The sequence below is a fragment of the Falco biarmicus genome, chromosome 9 (assembly GCF_023638135.1).
Source record: "Falco biarmicus isolate bFalBia1 chromosome 9, bFalBia1.pri, whole genome shotgun sequence".
Taxonomy (NCBI): domain Eukaryota; kingdom Metazoa; phylum Chordata; class Aves; order Falconiformes; family Falconidae; genus Falco; species Falco biarmicus.
The window spans coordinates 20,331,760-20,357,559 of record NC_079296.1 but is presented as its reverse complement, the minus strand read 5'-3'; the positions used below and the strand labels follow the sequence as shown (position 1 = coordinate 20,357,559).

The 25,800-nt window shown below is 36.6% G+C and overlaps 1 protein-coding gene across 2 annotated transcripts in view; it reads left to right on the top strand.

Moving 5' to 3' along the window:
- Positions 1–25,800, top strand: part of ATRNL1 (attractin like 1) — a 525,478-nt gene that overhangs the window by 371,732 nt on the left and 127,946 nt on the right. The window contains exon 27 of one of the 2 annotated variants that reach the window (XM_056352649.1): positions 22,870–22,977. The exons of the other annotated variant lie outside the window; for it this stretch is intronic. Coding sequence (XP_056208624.1) covers positions 22,870–22,977 — 108 coding nt within the window. The remainder of the gene's footprint in view (positions 1–22,869; positions 22,978–25,800) is intronic. 2 annotated transcript variants of the gene reach the window in all.

Below are 25,800 nucleotides of genomic sequence, written 5' to 3'. Positions count from 1 at the left end.
AACCAGACCAGCATTGTTTCCATTTCATAGTGGAAAACTTTTAAAACTTTTAAAATTAAAAGTTCAGTTTCAAAAATATTTCATCAGATTTTAAACTTTTGACAATCTCACTAGTCACAAGATTTCTGCAGTGGTTGCAATTCCCTTCCTGGGATAGTTATTCACTCAGGAATCTAATTGTTGACTTGTAAGAAAATTCAAGACTAGTATTACATCTAAAATTCAGTAGTGATGATTACTTATTTACCTCTATCATTACAATAAATACAATTGGGTAATGGCTACTATCAAGTGCTAAGTTTTAATGTAAAATAACATCTACCTTATGTTTTCAGAGTTTTCAAGAAATGGTATAAATGTAGCGTGTCAAGACATGGAACTTGTGACGGTGTATTTTGCCTGATTATGTGCTCAGTAACATAGGAAATTGCTGATACATCAACAGATAATTGTGTTTTGAATTTAGAGATGTTCTTTAAAGGCAGTAGATAAAGATCTTGGGAAGGCACAAGAACATGACTCAATTTTTCTACTTCTAAATAATTTTCTAATTTGCAGCTTAAAACGTTTCCAGTTGTTCTAAATCTTTATAGTAAGCATATATGGGCATATGTTGTATGGGCAAAAAAATAGATATATTTTATTAATTTATAGTAATCCAGTACCTTTATTTGTGTTTCCTTAACACTGAGCAGGTTTTTCTTAGAGTGCCTCAGTCTTCACTACAGGTAGAAAAGTAAAGCACCACTAGACTTCTTTTTTACCAGTCCAGAACCTTCTGCAAGACTTGAAGTCCAGAAAATAGCAGTTGAGCAGTAGTTGTAATTGCCACTTCTGTTGTGTTTTGAAGTAAAATTAGTTTTGCAGGTATAAGAAAAAACATTCTTTCAACAGGTATTAGTAATTTAGTCTGGTTTTTGTGTGTGGTTTTGTTGCCTGGCTGTACTTTTTTCTGCTGCCACCTTTTTCTAGATAGTGGATCGAATTTCTCTTGTAAATAGGCATGAGTCTATTGACGTTATTAGTAGTTCAGGTGTTTATACCTAAAGAGAATTTTATCCTCTTTACTGTCAATTTATAGCAATGTTCAGTGTATCTGGTAATGGTGTTTTCTGAATGCAGACTGAGGATTGTTATAGGAGCTGCATTATATAGCTAAATGTTTTCTGGTTTTGAATGCCTGAATGCTCATTCAGATTATCTTTTACTCTTCATCAAAAATTAACAAATTACAGTATAAACTCTATGGACCATAAACCCCCTCTTTCCTTTGTTTGCACAGCAGCTAATGCAGAGAAGTCCTGGTTCATGGCTTTTAGACAATAGACTGTATATAAAAATAATAACAATTAAATTCAATTTCAGAGTGAATAGATTATATGCAGTCGACATCCATGACGAGGGGCTTTGCTCTATTAACAGACATGTTAGGTGAAATGGTAGTTACTTTCATTTGATTAGAAGCATTGCATTTCTCTGTCTTGAAATTTGCCTTCATACATCGCTTCCCATTCTGCTACTGCTGTTGAGGCAAAGCTAATGAAAAAGAACAAATGATAATATACAATGGAGATCAACACAAATTGTAATCATTTGGCTTTGCCAGAATAAGATGTGCTGACCTATTATTGGAGTCTGGAGTCTACTCCTTTTTCTGATGCCTGCCATTGTATTAGTGCTCTAGCTTTTCACATTAAGGAGGCCCTGATGCTGATTTTTATGCTAGTTTTACACATATTCACATGGGTGGCTTTTTTTATTTACAAATATGTGAGTGAGGAATGCCTCTGTGGATTGTTATTTGTCCTTTATTGGTCTGATTTTTTTAGAATTACTACATTTCACACAAATTACTACAGAGTCTACAAGTCTTTCCAAATAAATACTGATTGTCCCACAAAACGGTTGGTAGAAGGACACACTATCCATGTTACTGCCATTTAAGTTCTTTACACAACACCAGAATGTGAATGCAATTCCAGTATTTCTCCCTGCTTTTCAAATTATTCCTCCTTAACATGGGGGCCATCCACAACTTCTTCATGGCAGAGTTTATGCACATTCCCAGAGTGAAGACAGGTGCAAATTAATCTTTTTCTCAAAGTCAGGGTTTTAACCAGTCCCCTGCTTTTGCATAACATGCTGAAATAAGGAGGCATTCAATGTGATTGCACTTTTGGCTGGTAATACTCTATGCAGCAGAGAGCCTCAGTAAGTACACGTGCACTGTCTTTAATTGTGTGGCCAAAAGCACTGGTGGAAATTAGAAGATTCTTATTTCTTGCGTATAAAACCAAACTAATTTTTCCATCCCTGCAAGCAGTGAACTCTGACTTATCAGCCTTCATTTCTTGTGTTACTCTAGCAGCCTTGGTCTTGTTAAAAGCATGTAGGATGCTGTTAAAAAGGGGGATCATCCACTGAGACCTCTCTCCTTTAAGAAATTTGCTGATAGTAAGATGCAGGATGGAACTAAGATTCTAAACCGTCAGCTCAAAGATAATCAGCAGGCAGATCAAAAAGTTGAATAAATTGGAGAACAGCAGCAGTATGCTGAGCTGTTATCAAAAGCCGTGGACCCTGAATAAATGTTTCACAGGATAATGTCAGAGGCTAGTATCATGTCACGTTTAAGAACGTGTCCCAGTTGGTTTTGCTGTACCAGAAGTACTAGATTTTAAATACTTGCAGTTTTTTAAAACATTACAGTATAAAAATTGGTGAGTAGATTTTTACTTATCCCATTATATTGTTTGCCCTTTATTGAACACGTCCAGGGAAAATAGGACTAGCTCACCTTGCCTATTTGCATATGAAATATTCTGTGGTTCTGCTAGATGTAGGCTCATATCTGTGGCAGTACATTAATACCTGAAATCTTTGTTCTTCAGCTAAGTTGGCTTTTAGCCCCTTTTTTGGCTTCACACTTTATGTGCCACTTTAGTAAGAGACATCTACCTGTACATATATTTATTGTAGTCTTAATTTATCTCAGCATTCTATTAAAATCCACATAATTTTTGCCCCACAGCTAAGAAGAAACCAGATTAATTTTTCTAAAATATTATTTTCCTTGGAGAGTTATTGCCCTGTGTGTGTATCTGTATGCATTGAGCAATATTTACTTCTGTGATATGGCCTGTGTATGGATCCTGGGAAAAGCTTGTAATTCCAGAAATTGTCTGTATATTTGCAGTGTATTTATTTCCTATTTAAGCATTATCCATAAGGAAGAAAAGATTATCATTAATTTATTCTTTTTTTTTTTCCTTCGCAATAGTCGCAGGAGAAGAAAGGTAAATTTTAGCTTTTCTCTTTTTGCTAGTTGAGCCATTCTTATGGTGGTGATTAAATCTCCCACTCTTTGGTTTTGCTGATCTTTTCTCTCTGAGTACGCTACCATAACAGTCCAACAGGCAGCTCCCAAGTGGGGACAAAGGATGCTCTTCTTGTTGTCTCTGTTCCTAAATAGAGGGCACAGCTGGTGAACCAACCCAGATAGCGTACCCCCTCTGAGCACACAGCTTGGTCTCCTCATGCCACTGCTGCCTGTGCATGGTGGCCACGGGAGGCCATCAGGGAGAAGGAGGAGGTGTGAAGGAGTGCAGGAAGACGTGTTCCTCACACCCATCCTTGCCTGTCAAAAGCTCAGAACAACTGCTCTCTGAGGAAGTAGGGCACAGAAAGCCTGCCCTCAGGTTCTGCTAGTTCTGGAGGGAAGAGCAAAACCATCCCAAACCTACGCTGCTTAGAGGAGAAGAGAAAGGGAAGGGGCATCATGGCACAAACCCATGATTTGTTCTCTTTTAACATGGGGGCCATCCACACCTTCTTCATGGCGGAGTTCATGCACATTCCCAAAGTGAAGGCAGATATAAATTAATCTTTTTCTCAAAGTCAGGGTTTTAACCAGTCCCCTGCTTTTGTATAACATATACCAAAATAAGAAGGCATTCAATGTGACTGCACTTTTGTCTGGTAATACTCCTGCACTTCTGGAGGGAAGTCCAGAACTCTGCATTAGCTGCTGTGCAAGCAAGGGAAAGAGGGGGTTTATGGTCCAGAGAGTTTATATTGTAATTTGTGCATTTTTGATGAAGAGTAAAAGATAATCTGAATGAACGTTCAGGCATTCAAAATCATGCTGTATTATCTGCATGCAAGGTAGGGCAGGAGGGACAGCAGAGCTTCCAGAGAGGAGAGGAGGGATGGCTCCGGCACCCGCCGAGCTCCCCACAGCAGCAGAGCAAGGGCTGTGCAGCTGGGACCTGGCCCCAGCGGGCGGGAGATGCTCCCCCCTAAAATCTTTTTTGTAAGGGTGATTAGCCGAGAGCCCTGTTGCTACTTAAGAATTCTGTTACATACAATATTAAATACATTTTAAAGCGGCTGCAAGAGAGCTGGGCAGCTGAGCAATAGTCTTGTAAACATTTTCCATTTGGTATTTATTTGTTATTGCTTTTGTTTTGCGCAAATATTCTTGTGGTTATAATCTCTTTCTTGGTAGTATTCCCCCATGATCTTATTCACAGTGGTGCATTATAACAAGAAAATGGACGTTCTTGTACAGGTTGGTATGTGCTGGTTTTTTTGACAATAATAATGAATGAGTACTTCTATTTCTGTAGATGCCTAGGTTTTAAATATTTTTATGTATTTTAAGTATTTGTATGTTTCTTTTGGATAGATTGTGATTACTTTTTTTTAATGTAGCATGAAACACTTCCGTAACAGTGTCAGACATTTTCTAGTTTAATATTAAAGTGGAAATATTAATAAGCCACACAGAATTAGAAAACAGAACTGAGTTAAATCCCCAAAGTCAGCACGATCAGAAAGAAGGGTGAAATGTCAGACCTGGCATAACCCACTTCATTATGCCTTGTTTTCACAGTGCTCACGCAACAGTGGATGATCTTAAACATCCTAATTGAATAATTATGACTTGGGATGCTTTGCCTTAGGGCAAAGTTTTAGCTTTTCCTGATGTGGCAAATAATGTTCCATGTCATTTTGCATTAAGAAACACAGTAGCCAAGCTCCGTATTATGCACTGGTAGTTTTAGACAATCAGCACATAATTGTCTGCAGTATCTAGTTAGAAGACTACCCTCCATAACACCTCTATGGAAAGCTGGTGGATATTTAAAGAGACTTTCACATATCCTAAATCTGGTTGATGTCTGCAAACCTTTGCATCAACACCTTGTGTATTTTTAGCAGAAATAGCGATACACTAACAAATAATGCTGGTTCTTTGAGGCATTTGTGTCAACTTGTTATGCAGGTTGGTTTGTTAATATAGCTAAGAATTGGACCTTTTATTAAAAAATATATGTGTTTTAAAAAAATATCTCTTGTGAGCCTCATATATACACAGTACCATTGCTGTTGGCATTTTTTTAAAACAAGTAAATTTACTTTGAGAGGTGCTGCTGACACCACAGAATGTATGGCATACAGTAAGATTTTGCATAGAGGTTAACTCTTTGAAAAGTAAATCCAATTTACATCTGGGTGAAATGGTGTTAGATGTCCTTTACACATATAGTAAACTTTAGGTCCAGCCTCTATTTTTGCTTCATCACAAAAATGAATGTCGTGCTCAGGCAGTGCTAGATCTCATCACATCACAGCTTGATTCTCCTGCACTACTGGTGAGTTTCTCAGTGGCAGCCGAGGTGACGTTAAATGAGTTTGCTTCTGGAGAAGTGCCCCAGGAAAGTAAAATATGAGAGCTGTTTTGTACAGCTGAGTCACAGCTGCCAGTCCGCAGTTGATATGAAGAAGGGCCAAAACATTGTCTGGAGATACAAGATTAGCAAAAATATCCCAGAACATATTCGGTAGGCTGGTGTCACCTTGCCTCTTGGCTATGTCTTACTCTATGCAGTTCAGTTTTGTTTATTTTGTGCGTAACAGTTCATGTTATTCTTTGATGTACATCAGGATCAGAAACACTTCTCGAATGACTTATATGTATAGAATGAGTGAAATCCTAGAAATGATGACAGTGCTTTCTACACTAAATGTTTCTTATTATTTGTTACTAAGGCTAAATAGCATATTTTTCTTTTCAAACATACGACTTTATGTAAATGTCAGCTTTATATGAGAAGAGAGGTATTTCACAGAAAATTTCTAATGAGTGGATATAAAACTGGATAGTTTTGGTTTGGGTCAGGTGGACATTGATCTCTGAAATGTTCAGAAGGCTGCTATAGCTTCTGAAAGCTGTAATCCCGGGCATCATGAAGTGCTGTTCTCCATCATCTGTGTCCAGCGCCAAACCTGGGTTACATCCAGGTACAATCTCTTCCTGTGGTCCAGATGCCACAGTTCTGTATAGTGTAGATCAATTCCCTCCACTGGAAAAAGTGCATTTCTCTCTGCCACACACCAGCTGGCTGGAGAGCTGGACATTACCACCCATCGTCATGCACCACACGAGGATGTGTTATATGGTTTAGCTCAAGCTTTCTCCCACCTTTGCTCTCCGTTGTGTATTGCTGAGTGAATTGACACTTATTTTTGCAGAAAGGGAAGCTGGCTTACAGCTGTCTTGGCTTCTCTAGCAGGCTGTGGCCAACAGGATTCTTCAGTTGACTTTCCAGCCGTATTGCAAAGTACTGTTCACTCAGCAGCAAAAGCCTAATATGCATTGGAATTAAACAGAATACATGAAATCTGGGACGTCTATATGTATGTAAATTGTTTGCATTCATTCTGTGTAAGCTTTACTTTGACTAACTGAAAAAAAAAAAATCATGGTAAAGATTAGACCTAAAAAAAAATAATCATGTTAAATATTAGACCTAACTCAGTGTTTGGAACGGTCCATTTTACACTGTGAGAAAAAATACTGCCAGTATCCTGCCATTCTTTCCTACTTTAGTTGCAGTAAATGCTGGTGTAATTATTATATGTGTTGGTGTGGCCACTTAAATAACGTATATAATAATAAGTTCCTACATATTGCAAATTTTCAATGTATGTTTTACACTAAACTGAATTTGACGAAATTTTTAGTTTTCTAATTATACCAGATAAAATATATTTAAATACACAATATAGGTAATAGATGAAAACGTAAAGGCAATGACTTTATCCCATGAGACTTAACTGTGTTTTATTTAATACTAAATACTGGACAGTCTTCCTTTATGCAAATCACTCTGACTGTTTGTTATGGTAATACTCAAGACAAGATGAATCAAACTGTAAAATAATATCTACATGTTTCTATGTTGCTTATGCGTAACTAAATGCAAAAACATTTGCAGAAGCAGAACTTAAGATTTATCAGAAAAACAAATCAGAATTTATCATTAACTGAGAACTAAAAAAATGGGTATCTTTCATTGATAAGATGTGGAATGCTGTTATTTTTTTTAAATCACATTGAAGACACAAAAAGTAAACATCTGAGAAAAAGAAACATGACATTTTTGCAGCTGATGCTGAGCATTTTCCTTGATTCTGCTTTTCACCGTTAACTTTATTTCTGGTGTGCACGATTCTGGTTTAGCATATCTTGGATCTTGTCAGTCTGAGTGACACCAACTCTTACTATTAGTGTACTTCATATTGTATGTTTCACATTTAGTTTTCTGAAAATTGAGCAGGACATAATTAGGGAAGGTCCTGATCTTTGTTGTATACATAATGTGGTTACAGTGCAGGGACTTTAAAAAAATAATTGAGATACTCAGCTGCAGTAAGTCTTGACTTATTGAATATAAATGAAGAGGACTAAGTAGCTGAAGTGTTTAGTGTACACGAGTCTGTGTTCCTGCATCTGTGAATGTTTTGGTTTTTCCTCTGGACTACTTCAGATCCAAACACCATTCATTTCTGAGTTGAGCACTAAATTGTACAATCTGTACTTTTGCAATCAAATAAGCCAGAGTTTTTTTAAAAATATGAACATATTTTTAAATCCATACTAGACCATACATAAACTGATTGTCATAAATATTGGGTGCTCAACAGGTGAACAGAACTTATTTTATTTTCAGCATAGGAAGAGAGACTACAGCTGATAATACATTTTAAGATATATATTTTTGAAATTTTTGCATTTTTCAGAATAAAAACCCATGAGGACTTATACCAAGTGATATAATGCAGAAAAACAGATATACTCTCAAATCATTTTAATTGGTCTAATCACAATGTATCTGAAATATTGGTACAGTCAAATGGAAGATTGTGTTTGTGGGATGTGACTGGTTCCACTTTCAAACAAAATAATCTACCACAATTTTAATTTATTTCTTTTTATTGAAGCACCTTTTTTTTCACTTGCATTTAAAAAGCCATGTTTAAAAGTCATTGACATGTTTTGCCTTTAAAGCTGTAGAAAATTAGGTCAAAATTTCCCTCTGTCAAAGATTGAGAATCGCAGAAATGACTTTTGCCTGTAGGACAGGAATGAACGCACATTAGTGGAAAGGCCAGTGAAATATAACTGCAAGCAAATCTTTACTGTTGAAATCATAAGATTCATTCATCAGAATTGAAATGGAAGAGAGTCAACATACTGATAAATTATAAAGCAAGGCAAATATACAAATCCTGTTTCAAAGTTATTAATTTTTCTTTCCTAATAAGGCTGTAGTCTTACAACCAACGGTTTGTAGGTATGAGGATACTCTTGTATGAAACTAAATTTGCTAGGGTTGTGTTTGCCCACCTTTTGTGCTGGAGCATGGGAAAAGCAGAAGATGTAAAACAGATAATTTAGAGTACTTATATAGGGTGGATGTTAGTATGATTGTTATGGTGGATGATTGTTAAATCACAGATATTGGCAATTGTAACTTCTTCCTAAATATATATGTATATATATATATAGCTGGAAAACAAAAATATTTAAACTTCCTACTTCATTGTAATATTCATAAGAAGTTAAAGTAATAACCTGTGGGGACAATATCATTATTTTCATTTTAAACCATGTATAAGTTTCAAAAAAAAATTGCCAAATATAACCAAATTATTTGTCAGGACCTCTTTGGAGCTGGTTACCCAGGTGTAACTCACTCCTACATAGTGACCCTCAAAAATGGCCGTATAGGACATAAAGGACGTAATATAGTTAAGAGTAACCTGTGGCTGTGTACATTCTTAATTCAGTAATGCTGAGTTTAATAATCCACTGAGTGTGACTGTTCAGTCCTCCTTTGCTGGTCATCGACGTGTCTCTCTCTGCTGCTAGATTTTGATGTTAATTTCTCCTAATCCAAGGGTTAAGGTTGCACATAAGGAAAATCACAGCTGATGTTAGTTCTTCAGGTCCGTGTCCTAACAACACCGAGGTGCCTGTGTTGATTTCTGGTCTCTGATTCCAAACTGGGCTTTCCAGACTCCACACGGCACTCCGCCTGCACTTGGGGCATAACGAACAGTTGCACTGAGCAACCAAAGCAAGATCTCCCAGTGGATAGGAAGCTGCAACCCCCTTCCCCCACCCCGTATTACAGGATTCGGTCTAACCAGGTGAGGAAAAGCATCTTTCTCATCTCCTAATGGCAGTAGCTGAGGCCATCAGGACCAATGTACTCAATTTCTAGTGCCAAATCTTAAAGAGTTTGTCTTGAGCACTGTCAAAAGCATTGAGCACCAATGGAGAAAGAGTTCTCCACCAATGCAGGGAAGCTGAAGGGGAGGCATTATCCAGAAGTTTTTTCTGTAGTACCTTTAACAACTTCCGTATTTATTCCACACCTGTGTGGCAGGGAAGGATCAGAGAATCCTTTCAGATCATCACACCACACCACTGCTCTTGCACTTCACATATCTGTGGTCACTCGGCTCAGCTTTACTGGCAGGAGCCTGATCTTTGCTTCGCAGAGAGGAACTGCCCGCTCTGCAGCGTGCTGCTCACCTGCTGCCCTGTGGCATATTGAACCTGGGCTAGGTCTAATGTTGAGACAGATCCTTTCCCAGATACAAAGGCAGAAGTTTTGTTGGTCCTCACTTAGATGATATAAAGAATGTAAATGTATCTTTGCAGAGGTATCATCCTTAATTTGTGTGTGTTTTTAAATATACAACTATTTAAATAACAATAGTTCATGTAATCAAGAAATAACTTTTTCCATGTTAATAATCAAGCAAACACCATAGCCCCAAGTAAGAGAATAAAAACTTATGTTGAAGGGTTTGAGCATTAAGTACTAGAATACTTAACTCCAAATAAGTAGGGAAAATTAATTAGCCAAATCGTAGCTGTCACGCTCTTTTTAAGAAGCCCCTGAGGGGGAGTCCTTCCTTTGCATGCCTTGTGATAAATAGAGGTCTGTTGAGGAAAAACATTGATATGTGTGGCACCTTTGAGTCATAGATCATATCTTTGTTTTCTTTTGTCTCCCAATTATGGGTGTTGATTTTTTTTTTTTTTGTGGTAAATAAATTTCAATTAATGAAATTCCAGCTGTCTCATACAGTATGGTGTTGTAAATTTGAAAGCATTTAGCAGATGCCCATATAAAAATCCATTAACACCTAGAAGGTTCCCTGACATTTTAAACCAATATGTCTCCAGCTGGAACAAATAACAGAAAACAAGTCAACATTCTTGAAAAATTTATGGCACTCTCTAATGCAGGTAAAAGATTCCTGTGTGGAAAGGGCCATATCGTGGAAAAATATAACAATGTCTTATGTTTTCAGTTTTGTAAGAGGAGAGCCATGAATACATTTTGTTGTATTTATTTGCTCTTTATACAAACTGTATAAGACTGTATATAAAAAGAAGGAACCAATTAAGATTCCAGGTAAAAGACAATACTGTCTCAAAGTTTTTGCTTAGTATTTATCACTCCTAAAATCACATGAGGGTCTTTAAAAATTAGCAGTCAGAAATTCTGATAATTTATTTGTCTCTAAGCATTCTGATCTGGTACAATTATTAAAACAACTGTATCATTGCCATAAAAAAGTCTATTAGTATTTCACTACTTAAAGTCCTACCAGCAAAGTGAAGCTTAGGGAAGAAGTAAAGGAATGGGAGAGATGACCTTGACTTGCCTAAACCTTGCAGTATTTAATTTGGAAATGGGCCACATTAGACAAAAACAGGCAAAAAAGATACAGACATAATGCCAATATGCACAGTAACTGATGGGAGAGTATGGAAATACCCTTTTGGAAGCCTGCTTATTCTGGTGACACAATCATTGCAATACATACATTTTTAAATGCCTATTTTCATTTTCCTGTATCAATAAATCTTTTCTTTAGGAGAAGAAGGAAGCTGGATGCTATGTGGAAAAGAGCCTTTTGTTCTGTCGGTTTATTTCTTAGTATTTATTGTGGCAGAAATAGTAAAGCTGGCTTTTCATCCCTGTTGGGCTAATTCACCACTGTGCTACCATGGAGAGGGCTAACACGGGGCCCATTTTCCATTTGAATCCGTCTAAGTCTCTGAACTGCAATTTAAATGATGCACGGGGCTTGTGATCACATCCGTAGCAAAGGGGTGAATTCTAAATATAAAATAATTTGTAAAGTGATACCTGTGTAAGGTTCTCCAATGCTTCTTTTCTGTGTTTCGCTGTGATTTAAATTATTGCACTGTCAGTGCCTTCAAATAACCATGGCAAATTCAAATTTAAAGTCTGACATTTGGAAGGCAAATTCTAACAGTTTACTGATAGTGATTTTCCTTTAAAATAGCTAACTGATGTCCTAAGCACATACAGTTACAATAGCATTCCGGTAGCGTGCTCGTTTTTAAGGATTTAACTGCAAAAGTAGATCACTCTGTAAGGTAGATGTATACAGAAAGGTGTTCATAGAAAGACAGTCACCACAGAACTGCTAAGAAGATGTTTAGCACATTGCTACCTTAAATGAGGATGAGGGGTGTCAGAGCAAAACAAATGAAAGAACCTAAAGTGGCTGGAGATGTTGACCCAGCAGAAGCAGCTGCCCCCAAGCCTGCCATTGCTGTGAAGCAGAAGTGCTGTGCTTCCCTTTGACTGTGTCATTGCCACAATGCTGTACTTGGATGTCCTTTCTGTTGTAAATTAAAATAGATGAAAGCTGTCGAGCCAAGCCAGTGATGGAGGCTAATTCGATGTGATAGAATTGATGAACTCTAAATCGTCCCACTTCTCTCTTGAAACAGTCTGACTGGAGCTCAAAATGCCAGAGCACTTTGATTTACACTCTCTGTCACTTCTGTATTGAAAGTCTCAGTGTGGCAGCAGTGAGGATTAGCTTCTTCACAGTATTTTTTTCAAATATGTAGAGTACGTCCACACACAGACTGGTGCAACCCCTTGTAGGAACGCTGCTGGGAAAGCTGCACTGCCTTGTTGGCACCTGGATTGTGCACAAAATTGTTATCAAGATAAAGAGGATAACAACCCAACTTCTGCTGCTACAGATACTGCTAGGATAGTCTCTTGGAATTAGTGTTGTGCTTCTTATTTCAGAACTGAATGTTAGACTGTAGGATTAGGGTATTTAATGCTTGAAAGCCCTCTATTTCTGAAATTCTGATGTAGCTTAAACATTTTAGGAGATTAGACAGGTTCTAGTCCCTTCAGTAGCTGTAGCTTGCTAGGTAGCGGTTCAACTCTTAAAATAATTCTCCATTAAAATATTACAAGCTTCAGACTTCCTTATCTTAGCAGTTTCTTGTTATTCATACTTTCCTGTTCAAGATACTTGAACTCAGAGCAAACTGCCTTGGTTTCTTATTTTCTTTCAAAGGTAAGGGATGGTCAGTGTCCTTGCTTTCTTAGTTCTATGGCAGGAGCAGAAAGCTTTGCAATCAATTTATTAAGTATTCTTGGGCCACCATCATTAAAAGGTGTAACATCTCACATCTGCTGAAACAGTTGTTTCAAACTTAGAAACAACATGAACAAAGAAAAGCTGCTTTAATATACGTTATTACTCTGGCTGGATAACAGAACTGCATCTGTTGCAAAGCTGTTTGCTTGCCTGCACAAAACGAGTTGGCTGGGGCCACATGCCATTCCCTCTAGCAGAGTATGCCAAATTCTTGCTGACCTGAATGTACTAGGGATGGTGTGCAAATCTGTGAAGTTTGGAATATTTCTTTGGACAAGCACCCCTGTTTTAGATCAGTATCCTAGTTTTATGTTGATTAGCTAACCCCCTTCTTGCTGAAAATGCTAGGTGGACAGGATTTGGTACAAGGATTTTCTGTACATTCGGAGTGACCAGATTTTTTTTTTTTTTCCCCACAGTTCCTGATCCTAGCTATAACTTAAAACTATGGTTTTACTAATCATTTGATACTGGGGTTTAGAGCTTCTCCTGGATGGGGCGATTGAACTACAAAGGCTATCAGTGGCAGAGTGAGCCTTTTTAATGAAAAGGAAGGGAGGTAGTCAAGTAACACAGGCTCAACTTTTGTAAGCATTGTTTAGAAGATCTTTCCTCGCCCAACATAGTAGCACAAGGTAGTGTGGTGTGCTCGTTCAGCTTGCAATAGCAAAGCTATTCAGCTCCTTACACTGAGGATCCATGTAAACCAGGGAATTTCCATCCCGACACAGGCAGGACTACTGGAAAATCTAGCCCTTTTTGGTCCCCTTTACAAGGCAAGGAAAATTATTGTTGTTTTGCTTAATACTTTAAGAGTTAAAGCTTGAAAGCATTTAAAGGCATCAGTTAGTCATGGTGCATCACCAGTTTACCTTCCTTAATGGTAATGTCATTTTTGCTTTAAGAAGCTTAAAAGTACCACTTTAGACCCGTTGCATAACTGGCAATGATACTGCACTTAAAAGGTTTCATTTACATTGTCACTTTATCAGTGTACCAGTAATCTCAAATAATAGATTCTTTTACAGAATTAGAGGTAATAATAAAGGGAAACTGACTACAGACCTGTTTTCCTGTTCAGTGGTTTTTATTTCTCTCCTTTCATAATTTTTTACTTTATATGATAGAATTTATTTTAAAAAAAAAAAGAAGTAGGAAGAAAATAGGGAACAAAAATAAATATAAACCTGGGATTCAATGTTATCTGAAAAAAAAATAATTCAGATTTTGATCATCTGAAGTCACTAGGGTCCAGGTATGTTTCAGAAACTTCAACTTTTTCTAAATTAGCACAGTTTCAATTCAGTCTTCATAATTTGGACTGTATGTTTTCACATCAGTTCACACAGGAAACAAATCCAGTGCCTACCCTTTTTGTTGTCTGGCAGTTTAAAAAATGTATTGACATTATCTGCAAATTAAAATCTACTTGTCCTGCACTTGAACATCTCTTTAAAGTAACAGGACGCCCCATCTTTCTGACTTTGTGCTAGGAAAAGTCTGTTTTAAAAAGTGCTTTAATTAAGGCCTCTTTAACAGTCTGTTACTACCTACAGTGTAAAAGGGATACGATATTAAGCAGTAATGTAGAAAGATGTGCTATAAAATACTTGTCCAATATTTTCAGATTGGATAAACTGATTAAACTTATTCTAGAACATTTAGAGAACTGGCTAAGCATGTATGTGATCCCAGCACCTGTAAGGGTTATGAGACTTCAGCTAGGACAGGTGAGGGTCAAGAAAGGGACAACTAATTCCTATCTCAGAAAAAAATGGGGAAAAGGAAGGGTTGGGCAATTAGACACCAGACAATTTATCATTAATTCTTGGGAAAGTACTAGAATAAGTAATTTTTAAAATCTCTAATAATTTAGAAGAAAGTGAGGATGTGAATGGCACTCAATGTTACTTATTCGTGTCTAAATCATGTCAAGATAAACTGATTTCTTGGTACAACAGACTAGAAGACCTTTAGGTAAGGATGGAAGTTAATGTAAAACTGTATTCTTGGAGTAGTTATAAGTCATTCATTGTGAAAAGGGAAAGGTATATCGAGTGGGCTTCTGCTGGGATCTGATTTTGTTGTTGAGATGGACTGTGTCTATCGCATGTGTAACTGCCACTGAAGTAAGAGAGACTGGAAACGTATTATAGGGCAGAATTATAATCTGTACAAAAGAAGATGGGGAGTCTGAAATAATGGGTTAAAAAGCTGCAATTCCACAATTCCGTAATTGGAAAATATACAATTCTGCACTGAGAAAGAAGTAGCCACCTGCAAAAAAACAGGTAGGGGTAAATGGGCAATGAGCTTGGTAAGAACACTGAAAAAATGAGGTGGGATGATCATGAATCAGAAGTGACTATGCCACCATGCTTCTTTTGTAGCAAAGATGCTGGCATAACATTCTCAACAAAAGGTTCTGTAAGGCCTGCAAAGTGACCCTTTGTATTGTGCCATGTGAGGTCTAGGGTCCCACTTTTTGACAGGTGTCTGGCACTTGGACAGTACAGAGGGGAGCACTGAAAATGGGAGCAGGAGTGGCAAGATAATCTTACATACCTGTGTTTGCAGTTGCGAAGGTTAAAGGGAAACTTTAAATTTATAAAGAACTCCTGTAAAGAAGTTTTTGTGGCTTTTTTTTTTTTTTTTCTTAGGCAGGGAATGCTCTCCTCTGTAGACATGACAAGAAGCAATTGGCTCTAAATGTCAGCATGAAGATTTAATTTAGATTTTAGAAAAGACCTTTCCAGCATGGGGATCATCAGGCACTCTGGACTTCTGGGGTGACTGTGGAACCTCCATCACTGGGGCCTTTTTAAGAAACTTACACATCTGCTAGAAGGATCATAATCACTCTGCAACATGCCTTTGTGTAGGACCGATGCACAAGGGGGGGGACAAAGGTATCTCATGAGGTACCACTTTTACCCGGTTTCTTTTATTAGACCATATTTACTATCTTTAAAGCAATCTGAATTGCTATAGGAGCAGCCTAAAACTTTATTTCAGAGCTGGGAATTATCAGTTTGACATCTGTTGTCAAAGGTAAGTAATTAAAGTCATTTTTAACAATTGTGATAATAATGGTTAATATTCATGATGCCTCATTTCAAAAGCAGTAGCTTAATAATATCAATAGGATGCACTGAGATTTTGTTAAGGTAAGGTAGTTTCATACTGTGTGTATTCCATTTATAAAGTTGGCACTTACGTTTAAAATACTACGCTATCAGTATTAGCAATTCGTTAGAACACATTTTGAAAAGCATTATTTATGTGACCATCACTGTAAATGCAAGAGTTACAAGGAACAGTTTGCATAATATGATACTTGAATCTCTCTTTTATATTCTGAAATACTTAATTTTAACACATATTTTAGTATATTCATTTATAAATATCTGTCCTTGGGCAAACACCATAGAATGCCTTATGTAGAAATATTTTAACATATATAGTTAGTGGGTCGGGCTCTCTTGTTCTCTGTACATAGAATTAGTTTACAGAACAAGCATTTTTAGAAATTTTCTGTAAATTGAAAATGGCTCTGCTCGCTAACAGCCAAATAATCAACAATTTGCTGAAAGGATTTTTTAAACCCACTTGATTAGGAAGAAGAGTGCAATTCTGCATTTAGCAAGGCCTACAGAAAGACTGAAGTACCTCAAGAGGAAATATCTATGGTTACAGAGCAGTGTAAATGTGCAACTTAGATTCATAGTGATATAAAGGAAAGAGATAATAGGATTCGATCTTGTTTAGGCGTTCTTAAATTCGAAAGCAGTGAATTGAAATTTGAGCTTATTATTGATTCTTAGCACCAAAAAATCTTCCTATGCTAAATTAATCTCCAGGGAAAAATTCTGAAGGATTGATCACAACTTTATTGTAACATGAAGCTCCATATATTACTGTCAAACAAGCCTAAACCATATGCCATTTCCATTGTAATAAGCAGCTTTTCATACTCTGAGTGTTTTAGAGATGGGAATTCTCTTCCAGAATCAAAAAGGTCCAGAACCTGAAGTCACAGTAGATTCACATCTCGCTCTTTGCTTGCTAATGTGTAATACATTAAATGTCTGTTCCTTGGATCTAGCAACAAAATGACCTTTTCAGGGCTCATCTTTTTTTCTCATTTTTGATTTGTTCAAGTAAAATTGCAGACGACTGGTATTTGGTTTCCAAAAGGGATACATAAAAACTTGACCTTTTGGAACTGTTATTTTTTGGGATGTGTACACTGTATTTTAAGTATGTCTTAGCTGTTGTTTGCTGGACTGTGTCTAGTTTAAATAACCCTTCATTTTATTCAGTGTAAAGCTAGGACAAGAAGTATAACTCCTCTCATTTTTTCCCATGACAGACCTTGCACACGACTAAGAGCACTTTTTCTTCAGGCAATTTTAGAGAAAGTGGCATGAAATAGGTCCTGATACTTAGGAAGTTTCTGTAAAGTCTGTTTTGCAGTGCACATAGCATGTTATACTATGTCCATCATTGTAATATCTCATTGTCTACCTGAATGCACTCTTGCATCAGGGCAGTTTCCACTTAACAGAGTGGGAAATGAGGCACAGGGAAAGCAAATGACCAGGATTATTTAGGAAGTTCATGATGGAGAGAATAAATGAATCCTGATTGTCAGACAACTGTCATAAGTATGGTTATTCCTGCTGCTTGGTTTCTTAAGCCAGCTTTTGTCCACCTCTTACAGTCACTATATCTCCTGCAATCATGGAGTGGTGAGCGTATTTCACCTACAAATCAACAGAACAGTTTAATGACTATGATATGCCTTTCCAGTGAAATCAGCTGATTTGGAAATTAGCCAAGTCAAATAGGTTATTCAACATGTAAATGAAAAACAGCTTTCCTTTCCAGCTATGTAAATAGCTAATTTAATTTAAAGAGATTTGTAACACCAAGAGTTACAACAAGAAACGTTACAGACAAGGCAATCTTTGTCTCGTGCAAACTAAAGCTAATAATTAGAGCTTCATTGAACTATCACTATGTATAATTCAGTTTGACAATGAGAATTTAAGATTTTTTTTAAGGGAATTAAATTGTGTTTCTAACTGAAGTGCCTGTGGTCCACTCAGATCTGTGTAGTCATTTAAACCCATTTAAGTTCCTTCTGTTGATTAGATATGGCAATAAGAAACCTCAAGAATATGCAATAAATGACTGAACTGCTCTGCTTATAGAGACTCTGTTTTTGCAGGGCTGGCCATTTGCATACATTTTAATTCTTTTAACCCTTGGAGTTTGACAGTTGCAGTGTGATCAGAAATTAGGCAATGCAACTCTCCATGAGGTTTTGACATTTTTCACCGTTGCAAACACTTTCCCTATAAAACTCAGATTTCATGTGTAGCATTGTTAATTGTTTTGTTGTAGCCTTTTGGTGTTATTCACATCAGCAGTTGACAGCACAGAAGAGAGAAAAAGGAGGAGACTGAGTTGTAATTTTAGACAAGTCAGAGCTGGGTGATGAATAAACAGAATAGGAATTTCAGATTAGACGTTTGGAAAATCTTTGTCACTAGGAGGTAGTGCAGCACTGGACTGGAGAGCACTTGCCAGAGAGATTAAAGAATTAGCATTCTTCATGGTTTTGAACACTCACCTTGACAAGTTCATGAATGTCCTGGTACAGTGTTGATAGTGATGTGATCTATGAAAAAATAACCAAAAAAAATTAAACAAACCCCAAACAAACACCCACCCATCCCCCCCCCCAAAAAAAAAAAGAAAAAAAAAGAAAAAAAATAAAAAAGAAAAAAAAAAAGGAATCTAAGATGTGAAAGAAGAAAACCCAGACAGTTGTTGCTGTTGTTAAAATAATAGGTACCCTTTCAACTACCATATCCTTCCTTATTTCTGAAATAGTGTACTACGACTGCCTGGCTCTAACAGCCAAAATGAAAACATTTTTGGTCTGGCAATCAGAAGTCTTCCCAACATTTTTACAAGTGTTTGCCACCCCTTATCCCTACTCAAGCTGTCAAGCTGCCCATGAAGTTGGACGTGCACACTTTATGGCACACCCTAACACGTACCTTGTTTGCCAGTGGGCTAAGCTAGCCCATAAAAGTACCAAGCAGCAGCAGAAAGATCTTTGAAAGAATATTTTTTTCATCCTATTATGGCAGTAAAATGTTCTCATCCTTTTCAATGATCCTAATCTATCAGTCCCTCAAGAATGTCTGTTAGTGTATAGCAAAGAGGAAGTACACCTGTCCTAGTTCCTAACATGGCATGTATGTTATTGGGTTTTCTTCAATTATGGCTTTTCTAGGACAGTTATGCTGAAAGGTGAAGAGAAGAGCATAGAGAAAGTTTAAAACACTATCCTATTCCACATGAGAGACCAAGTTATTAAAAAAGAAAAAAAAAAAAAAAAAAAGAGAAGAAAAAAGAAAAGAAGTCTTCTAAGCAGGAAAAAGAAGTAAAATGGTAACATTTCCTAAAATAGAAAAGATTTGAAACATGTCAGCCTTGAATTGCTGAAATATTGTATTCTGTTAATATTAAATCATTGTAATATGTACTTTGCATTGAGTGCTTTATTGTACATGATTACAATATGGGTGTTAAAATATTTTGAAATTAAGGCTAAATATTATCAACCAAATGAAAAACTAGTGAAACATTTCTACTTATATAAGAACTTTGCAACAAACACATTTTCTTATAGAAGTTTATACAAGATGCCATAAAACATTTTAATTCACTCCAAACTGCACTGATCAGAGGAGAAGTATCCCCCATGAGAATTTTTTTGATCAATGTAAAATTTAATTGTATACCCAGGCAAATACTTTCCTGTGATATAATTTTAGGTGGGGAAGCAGATCCTCATTCAAAGGTACTCATTTAACTAGCATGCCAAAACAAAATTAACATCATCTTGGCCAAGATGTGTCCATGTCCATGAAGAATCAGGTGAAATGTGTATTTCCATGACAAGGGACTAATTATGTCAAAATGTTTTTTTTAAGAAATGTTTTCAAATTCTATAGGTTTTGAGTGAGAAATTGAACTAATTTATAGTATCTTACCATCTTACAGTTTTTCACTGATAGCAATTATAATTCTATACAAGAAAAACTCTTTAATATAAGGGTATAAATTAATACTTAGAATTTCCTGCAAAACAATAGAGATACCTAAACAATTAATCTTGCCAATACCCTTGTACTTAATGAGATTTAAAATTATGGTAAACCTTGAAATCGGTTTGTCTGCTCAGTCAGATAAACGTTCATTTAATTTCTCAGTCTTATGCTGAGAAAGTAATGATTTGAATTTCCCGTAGTTTTTGGTGAATATTTAGGCATGTGCTTAATTCTAAATATAAAATAAATGTGTGATAAAATATTCAGATATTACATGTTGATAATATCAATCTATTATTTGTCTCCAATATCCCTGATTACTGAAGTATGTATTTATTTTTTTGTTCATATGATTTGTAAAAGCCTTTTTTTTTTAATATGAGTACATAACTAATTCCAGTGTAGTTCCACTTACCGCTATCCCATGTTTATTCTGCTTCAGCTATGATGAAATATCAGTGGTTTTTTAAATCTCTTTTACTGCTAAGAAAAATGTAAGGAAGAGTTTCTTCCCTCTTCTCATAATGTCCATGTTCGGAGATTTTCCCTGTTTCTTGGCCTATGGCTGAATTGTGGGAATTTCCCCCCACCCATAGGGGCTACATGAAAATGGTGTGAGTGAAGCCCAGGGTGACACACCTGGATGCCACCTGCCCTGCCATAATCTGACTCACAAGAGTTTCTGTAACTGAAACTTTGCCTTTGTCCAAGTCTTGATACACGGGCGGTTGCAGATGGTAGGAGTTAGAGATCTTTTCCAGCCACAAAACTGATTTTGAACACCGTATCTTCCTGTATTTCTCCTCATTGCATCTCGTTTTTCCTGTTCTGCCCCTTACAGGGAGCTTTAAAGTGCTGAGCAGAAAGAAGCAGTATTTTGAATAGAGCACTTCTCTTTGATGTACAAGTGCTTAGATGCCAAACTCAGCAGCGCTTCATGGGCAGCCGGACATTTTAGAGTTTCCATTCTTCTTTCCAGAGCTAATTAAGAATCTTTGTAGCAGTCTTCTCAAATGAGAGAGTATCAAAATTGCAGTGACAAACTTGTGTCACTGAATGAGAAGGTTTCACCCAACGGATAAACAAGAGCAGAGGTGAAGAAAACTGCTGGCTTTAAAAAACAGAGAGCATATCAAATATACATTCCTTTATAGTCTGTGTTAAGTAAATCTTTTAAATAATTGTTTGTGCATTTGGAGCGTTGTTCTGTTCATTTAAATACTTTCCCCAAGCAATTCTGTTTGTTTAAAACAATGTTGGGTTTCCCATTAAAGAGTAAGTAAGAATTTGCCAATAGCTACAATACTGTAATGAGTTCCATATGGCAGGACCACTGTAATAACATTGTTTTCTTTAATTTTTGTTATTTTAGGAAGAAAAAAAGAGCTAGATACGGTAATTTTAGCATGTAGTGACTCAGTATTTTGTGCTTTAAATTTTTGTAGCCTTGTCAAGTTGTTGGTAAGGCTGGGGCATCACAGTGCTTTCTGGCTGTAAAAATCAGCACTGATGTAACTCAGTATACAGAGACGACCAGTTTCATTTTTAAATGAAGAGTTAAACCCATAATTTTTAACCATTTAGATATTCACGCTAGGCTTTTATTTATTCTGAATATAAATCATCCAGTTTCACCCACAGACGTCTCTTGGCATGATACACTGGAAGCCCGTTTGCGCAGGTGCTTACTGGCAAATGCACTGCACGCTGATAACAAGGCGGCCTTAGGAATGTACCGAGTATGCGTTAGGAGACTACCGTGCTCTTCTGCTTTTAATGTTATGAGCTCTTCTTTAGATTTCTACAGACAATCTTAAAATGGAAGTCAAGATGAAATGCATGAGAAGTATTGCAAAATTTGTAACAGACTTTTAAATCAAGTGTTTATTAGCAAGCTGCCAGCAAATATTTGCTTGCATACCTTTTATTATTTCAAAGGCTTTTACAAACAGTACATCACAATGCTAGTGTCATTTACATTCAAATACCTTTTTCTAACATTTTAAGCATTCCAGAGGTAAAATAAGGAGAAAAATGCTAAGAAAATGAAACTCAGATCTTTTCTAATAAAACATTTTCACAAGCATTTTGTCTCTTCAAGATGCTGTGACATCCTGCTCAGTTGAAGGAGCATACAACTTTAATTGCACAACTCATTCACTTTAAATATTTAATAATGCTTTTATTAGTTGCACTGAACCAGTGAAGTAAGATCTGTAATATCTAGTGCTGGTCATCTTTTTTATTCACCGTGGTTTAATAAGCATCATAATTACAGATTGAGGAAGAAATATGAGTTAGCTTTGTGGTTTTGCTTGGAACTTGTGAGCACACTGGTATGATTGGAAGGGATTATACAAGCTCTGTGAGCATAGCTGATGGTATTCAAATACACTGATGCAGGCTTCCCAATCCTGAGACATCATTCTCCATATATGAGTAACTGCAGTAAAGATACTGCATAAAATTATGAGTCCTGACACTATTAACTCCATCTGGCTTAGTAGTGAAGTATGAAAATTGGAAGGCCAAGTGGACTTGTTCTTGGCAGGTGTTCTAATGTATGCATTATCAGTGGAATTAAACCTCAACTATTTTTACCAACCGTTTCCCATATTTGCTTGCAACTTGCACAAATAGCAAAGTTATTTAGAGCGAACAGTCAGTTAGGGAAGCTTTCATTTGGCGATTTCATCAAGAGTTCAAACTGCAAGACCATTTGTAGACAACATAAGCGATCCAGGCTCAGTTCTCGAGTAAATATAGATGATGATAATTTAATATAACTTTCTCCCTTTAATATTTCAAGTATGGCTATTTATTTGCATGCTATTTGCATTCTTATGTTTTAATGGGAGGTATAGTAGGGCAGACTAATATCTGGTGCATTTTTTAATGTTTTGTTAAAACATCATTTTTTCCTCATCAGCAACTTATGCGGGAGCGACAGCAGATGGCCAGCCGCCCCTTTGCTTCTGTCGATGTAGCACTGGAAGTAGGAGCTGAGCAAACAGACTTTCTACGAGGGCCATTAGAGGTAGGAACAGTGGTGCTGACAAGGGACCATTGTGATTTGCATATTTATATTGCTAGTCTCATCTGCATCTGCTTCTGAAACCAAGCAGCGTCTGATTACCTGGAGTTGACAAGCCTCAGCTATGTATGCGGTGCCGTTTTCAAGGCTCAGAGTTTTAATAGCGTGACATGAGCTGTAACAAAAGCCACTGGAGAATCTATTAGCCTGTGCTGGAGTGACAGTCAGCTCACCTGGCAGTCCTTTCATGATGGATGTGAGCTGAAGGAATGCGAGACACAGGCATGAAGGAGGGAGCAAACCTGCTCAGTCCTTCAAGTACACAGTGCCCCCTAGTTAACATCTATCTTAATTAACAGCAATTACAACAAATAAATAAATAATAAAAGCAGCTGTGAGTTGAATTTCAGTGTTGTGTTTTATATGTACAGTTTTAAAGAACACTGAATATACTGCATATTTTTGTTTGTAGCTAATGGCTGCATTACTGCATTTTTTATTGTAATTACAGTACCTTGGAAAAGAAATAGTAATATGCAAGGCAATGTGATATTGGGATAGTGTAATAACGCATGAAATGGCTTCTGGAAGTTTCACCTGAAAATAGAGGGAGAATTACAATATGTGGATAATAATGAATATCTAATCTGGGTTGGGCTTTTGGTAGATTGTAATCCTCTATTCCTTTACTTTTATTTACAATATTGTGTTTACAGTTATTACTTTATCTTATTTATGGTGGGACCTGGGAATGAGGTGTGATAGCTCTGAAATCTTTCGAGATTGTACTTTTCTTTTCATTGCTGCCAATTTCTCTCAAATTCAAAGCTTCTCTTACTTTTCTCAATAGCCTCTTTCAATGGAAGATTAAATACACTCTATCAAATCTCTAAGGTTCATGGAGAAGTGAGCAATGTGAAAAACAGATTCATAGCAGAAAGAAAAAGAATCAGCTCTTGAGTACTTATCGAATTGAGGCGCTCAGTCCTGCTACTGTACGGGAAGCCATCACAATTGTTCTTGCTGGCATAATTTAAATACTTGGAATAGATAGTGAATAAAAATGCCGAATCTCTTTGAAGAAGCTTTGTTATTTTCTGACCAAATACTAGAACACTTACTTCACCAATATCACCACGTTTCTGTCTCCTTTTTTCTTGGAACAGAAGACCTCTTCAGCCCCTCAGGCTGAGGATAAACTACACTGTAGTTAAAAGTTTTGGGGTTTTTTTAATGTGATTTCCTTGTTTTTGCACTGGTGTCTAGGACCATTCTCTCTGTCATCTTTTCAGAGGGAGGCAATGAGTGGGAGCTGAGGCAGCCAAACTCTAATTCTGAACATACTGATTATTTAATTAAACTTTAGAGTAGAAGTAAACATCACAAGTTAATTGCCACATTTTCTTTTCTGATATCTTTAATTTAGCACTAAAATAGGTAGATGCTAAAATATTTTAATTATATTTTACAGGTTTTTATTAGCTTTTTCTACCTAGCATGGCATTTTCTAATAATTGTTTAGTATTCAGTATCCATAGTGGGTTTTTTCCTAATTAATACATAGTTACATACAGAATGAAGTCCATTCAAAATTTCCTTGGAATTACAGTATACTGATCTATATCAAAACAAAGCATTGCACTGAGGTTTAAATGAATGTGATTCAGGGTGTTGATTTTCCTTTGATGTATATTCTGTAAGAAGGAGCTATATTAAGCTTCTATTCCCAGTCTATCCTCAGTTTGCAAGAGGACGCTAAAAGTCCTTGTTGCCATTCTGTTCTTCGTTCTCAGCTTTCTCTCATACAAAGGGAATTTGGATCACACGTGCATTTCCAGGATGCAATGCTTAAACAATAGGATAGTGTGAAGGCTATGATGTAATTTTGTTGTATTAGAATCAATAAGCAATTTCAATAATTCTGTGTTATCTGATGCCCATTGGAATCTTTTAAAGTTTTGGTAAAAGTGAGGAATATACAGTAGTTCTCTTCCGAATGTTCCACTGGCATTGTGAAGATCTTGCAATGATATACCAGGGGTTCCAGTTTTAATGGTTGTTCATTGCATTCCCTCACCTCATACTTTTATTGCCATTGTATGTTACTTATTGATACTTTGGACATTGTTGGACTTTTATTGACATTGTAATAACTTCCACACTTCCAATGACGTATTAATCCATGAGTCCTTCGGGCACAGTATAACGTCATTGAGCTGTTCCAGACATTACGGCAAGTCTCCTGTTCAGCTGCATGGTAAGGCTGCTCTTCAATGTCACCTGGCTTACACGATGGTGGTTTTGTACAGCTGGGGTTCTGTATTAATACTGATGGTCTGGTACATGTCAGTATACACATGAATATCTACGTGGTAATTCCACTATGCCATTTGATTAGCTTTTATTTTATTATTTGCATTTATTTGTAAATATCCAGAGCAACTGTTGCACAGTAGAGTTTTAGTTTGCAATTGTAAGGCACTTTTTCCCCAGTGTTTGGAAAGCATAGCTCAAAAAAATAATGCGTGTGGATGCTGTACTTAAAATCGTTGCCTAGTATAGGTACTTATAGTACAACTGATAATATTTGGGTGTATTTTCAGTTAGCAACAATTTGAAGCAGATTAAAATAAACCCCTGAAAAAATTACAAAGTCTGAATTACAGAGCTGAATCTCTGTTATTTTGTCCTCTCTCTGCTTTGGAGTCTTTACCAGCCGGTCTATCTTTCTTAATGTTTTGCCAACAAAATGACAGTATCTTGATATGAACTCCTTCGGAAAACTTTAATCTGCATCATAGTCCTCCTGTTTCCTGTCATCTGAGT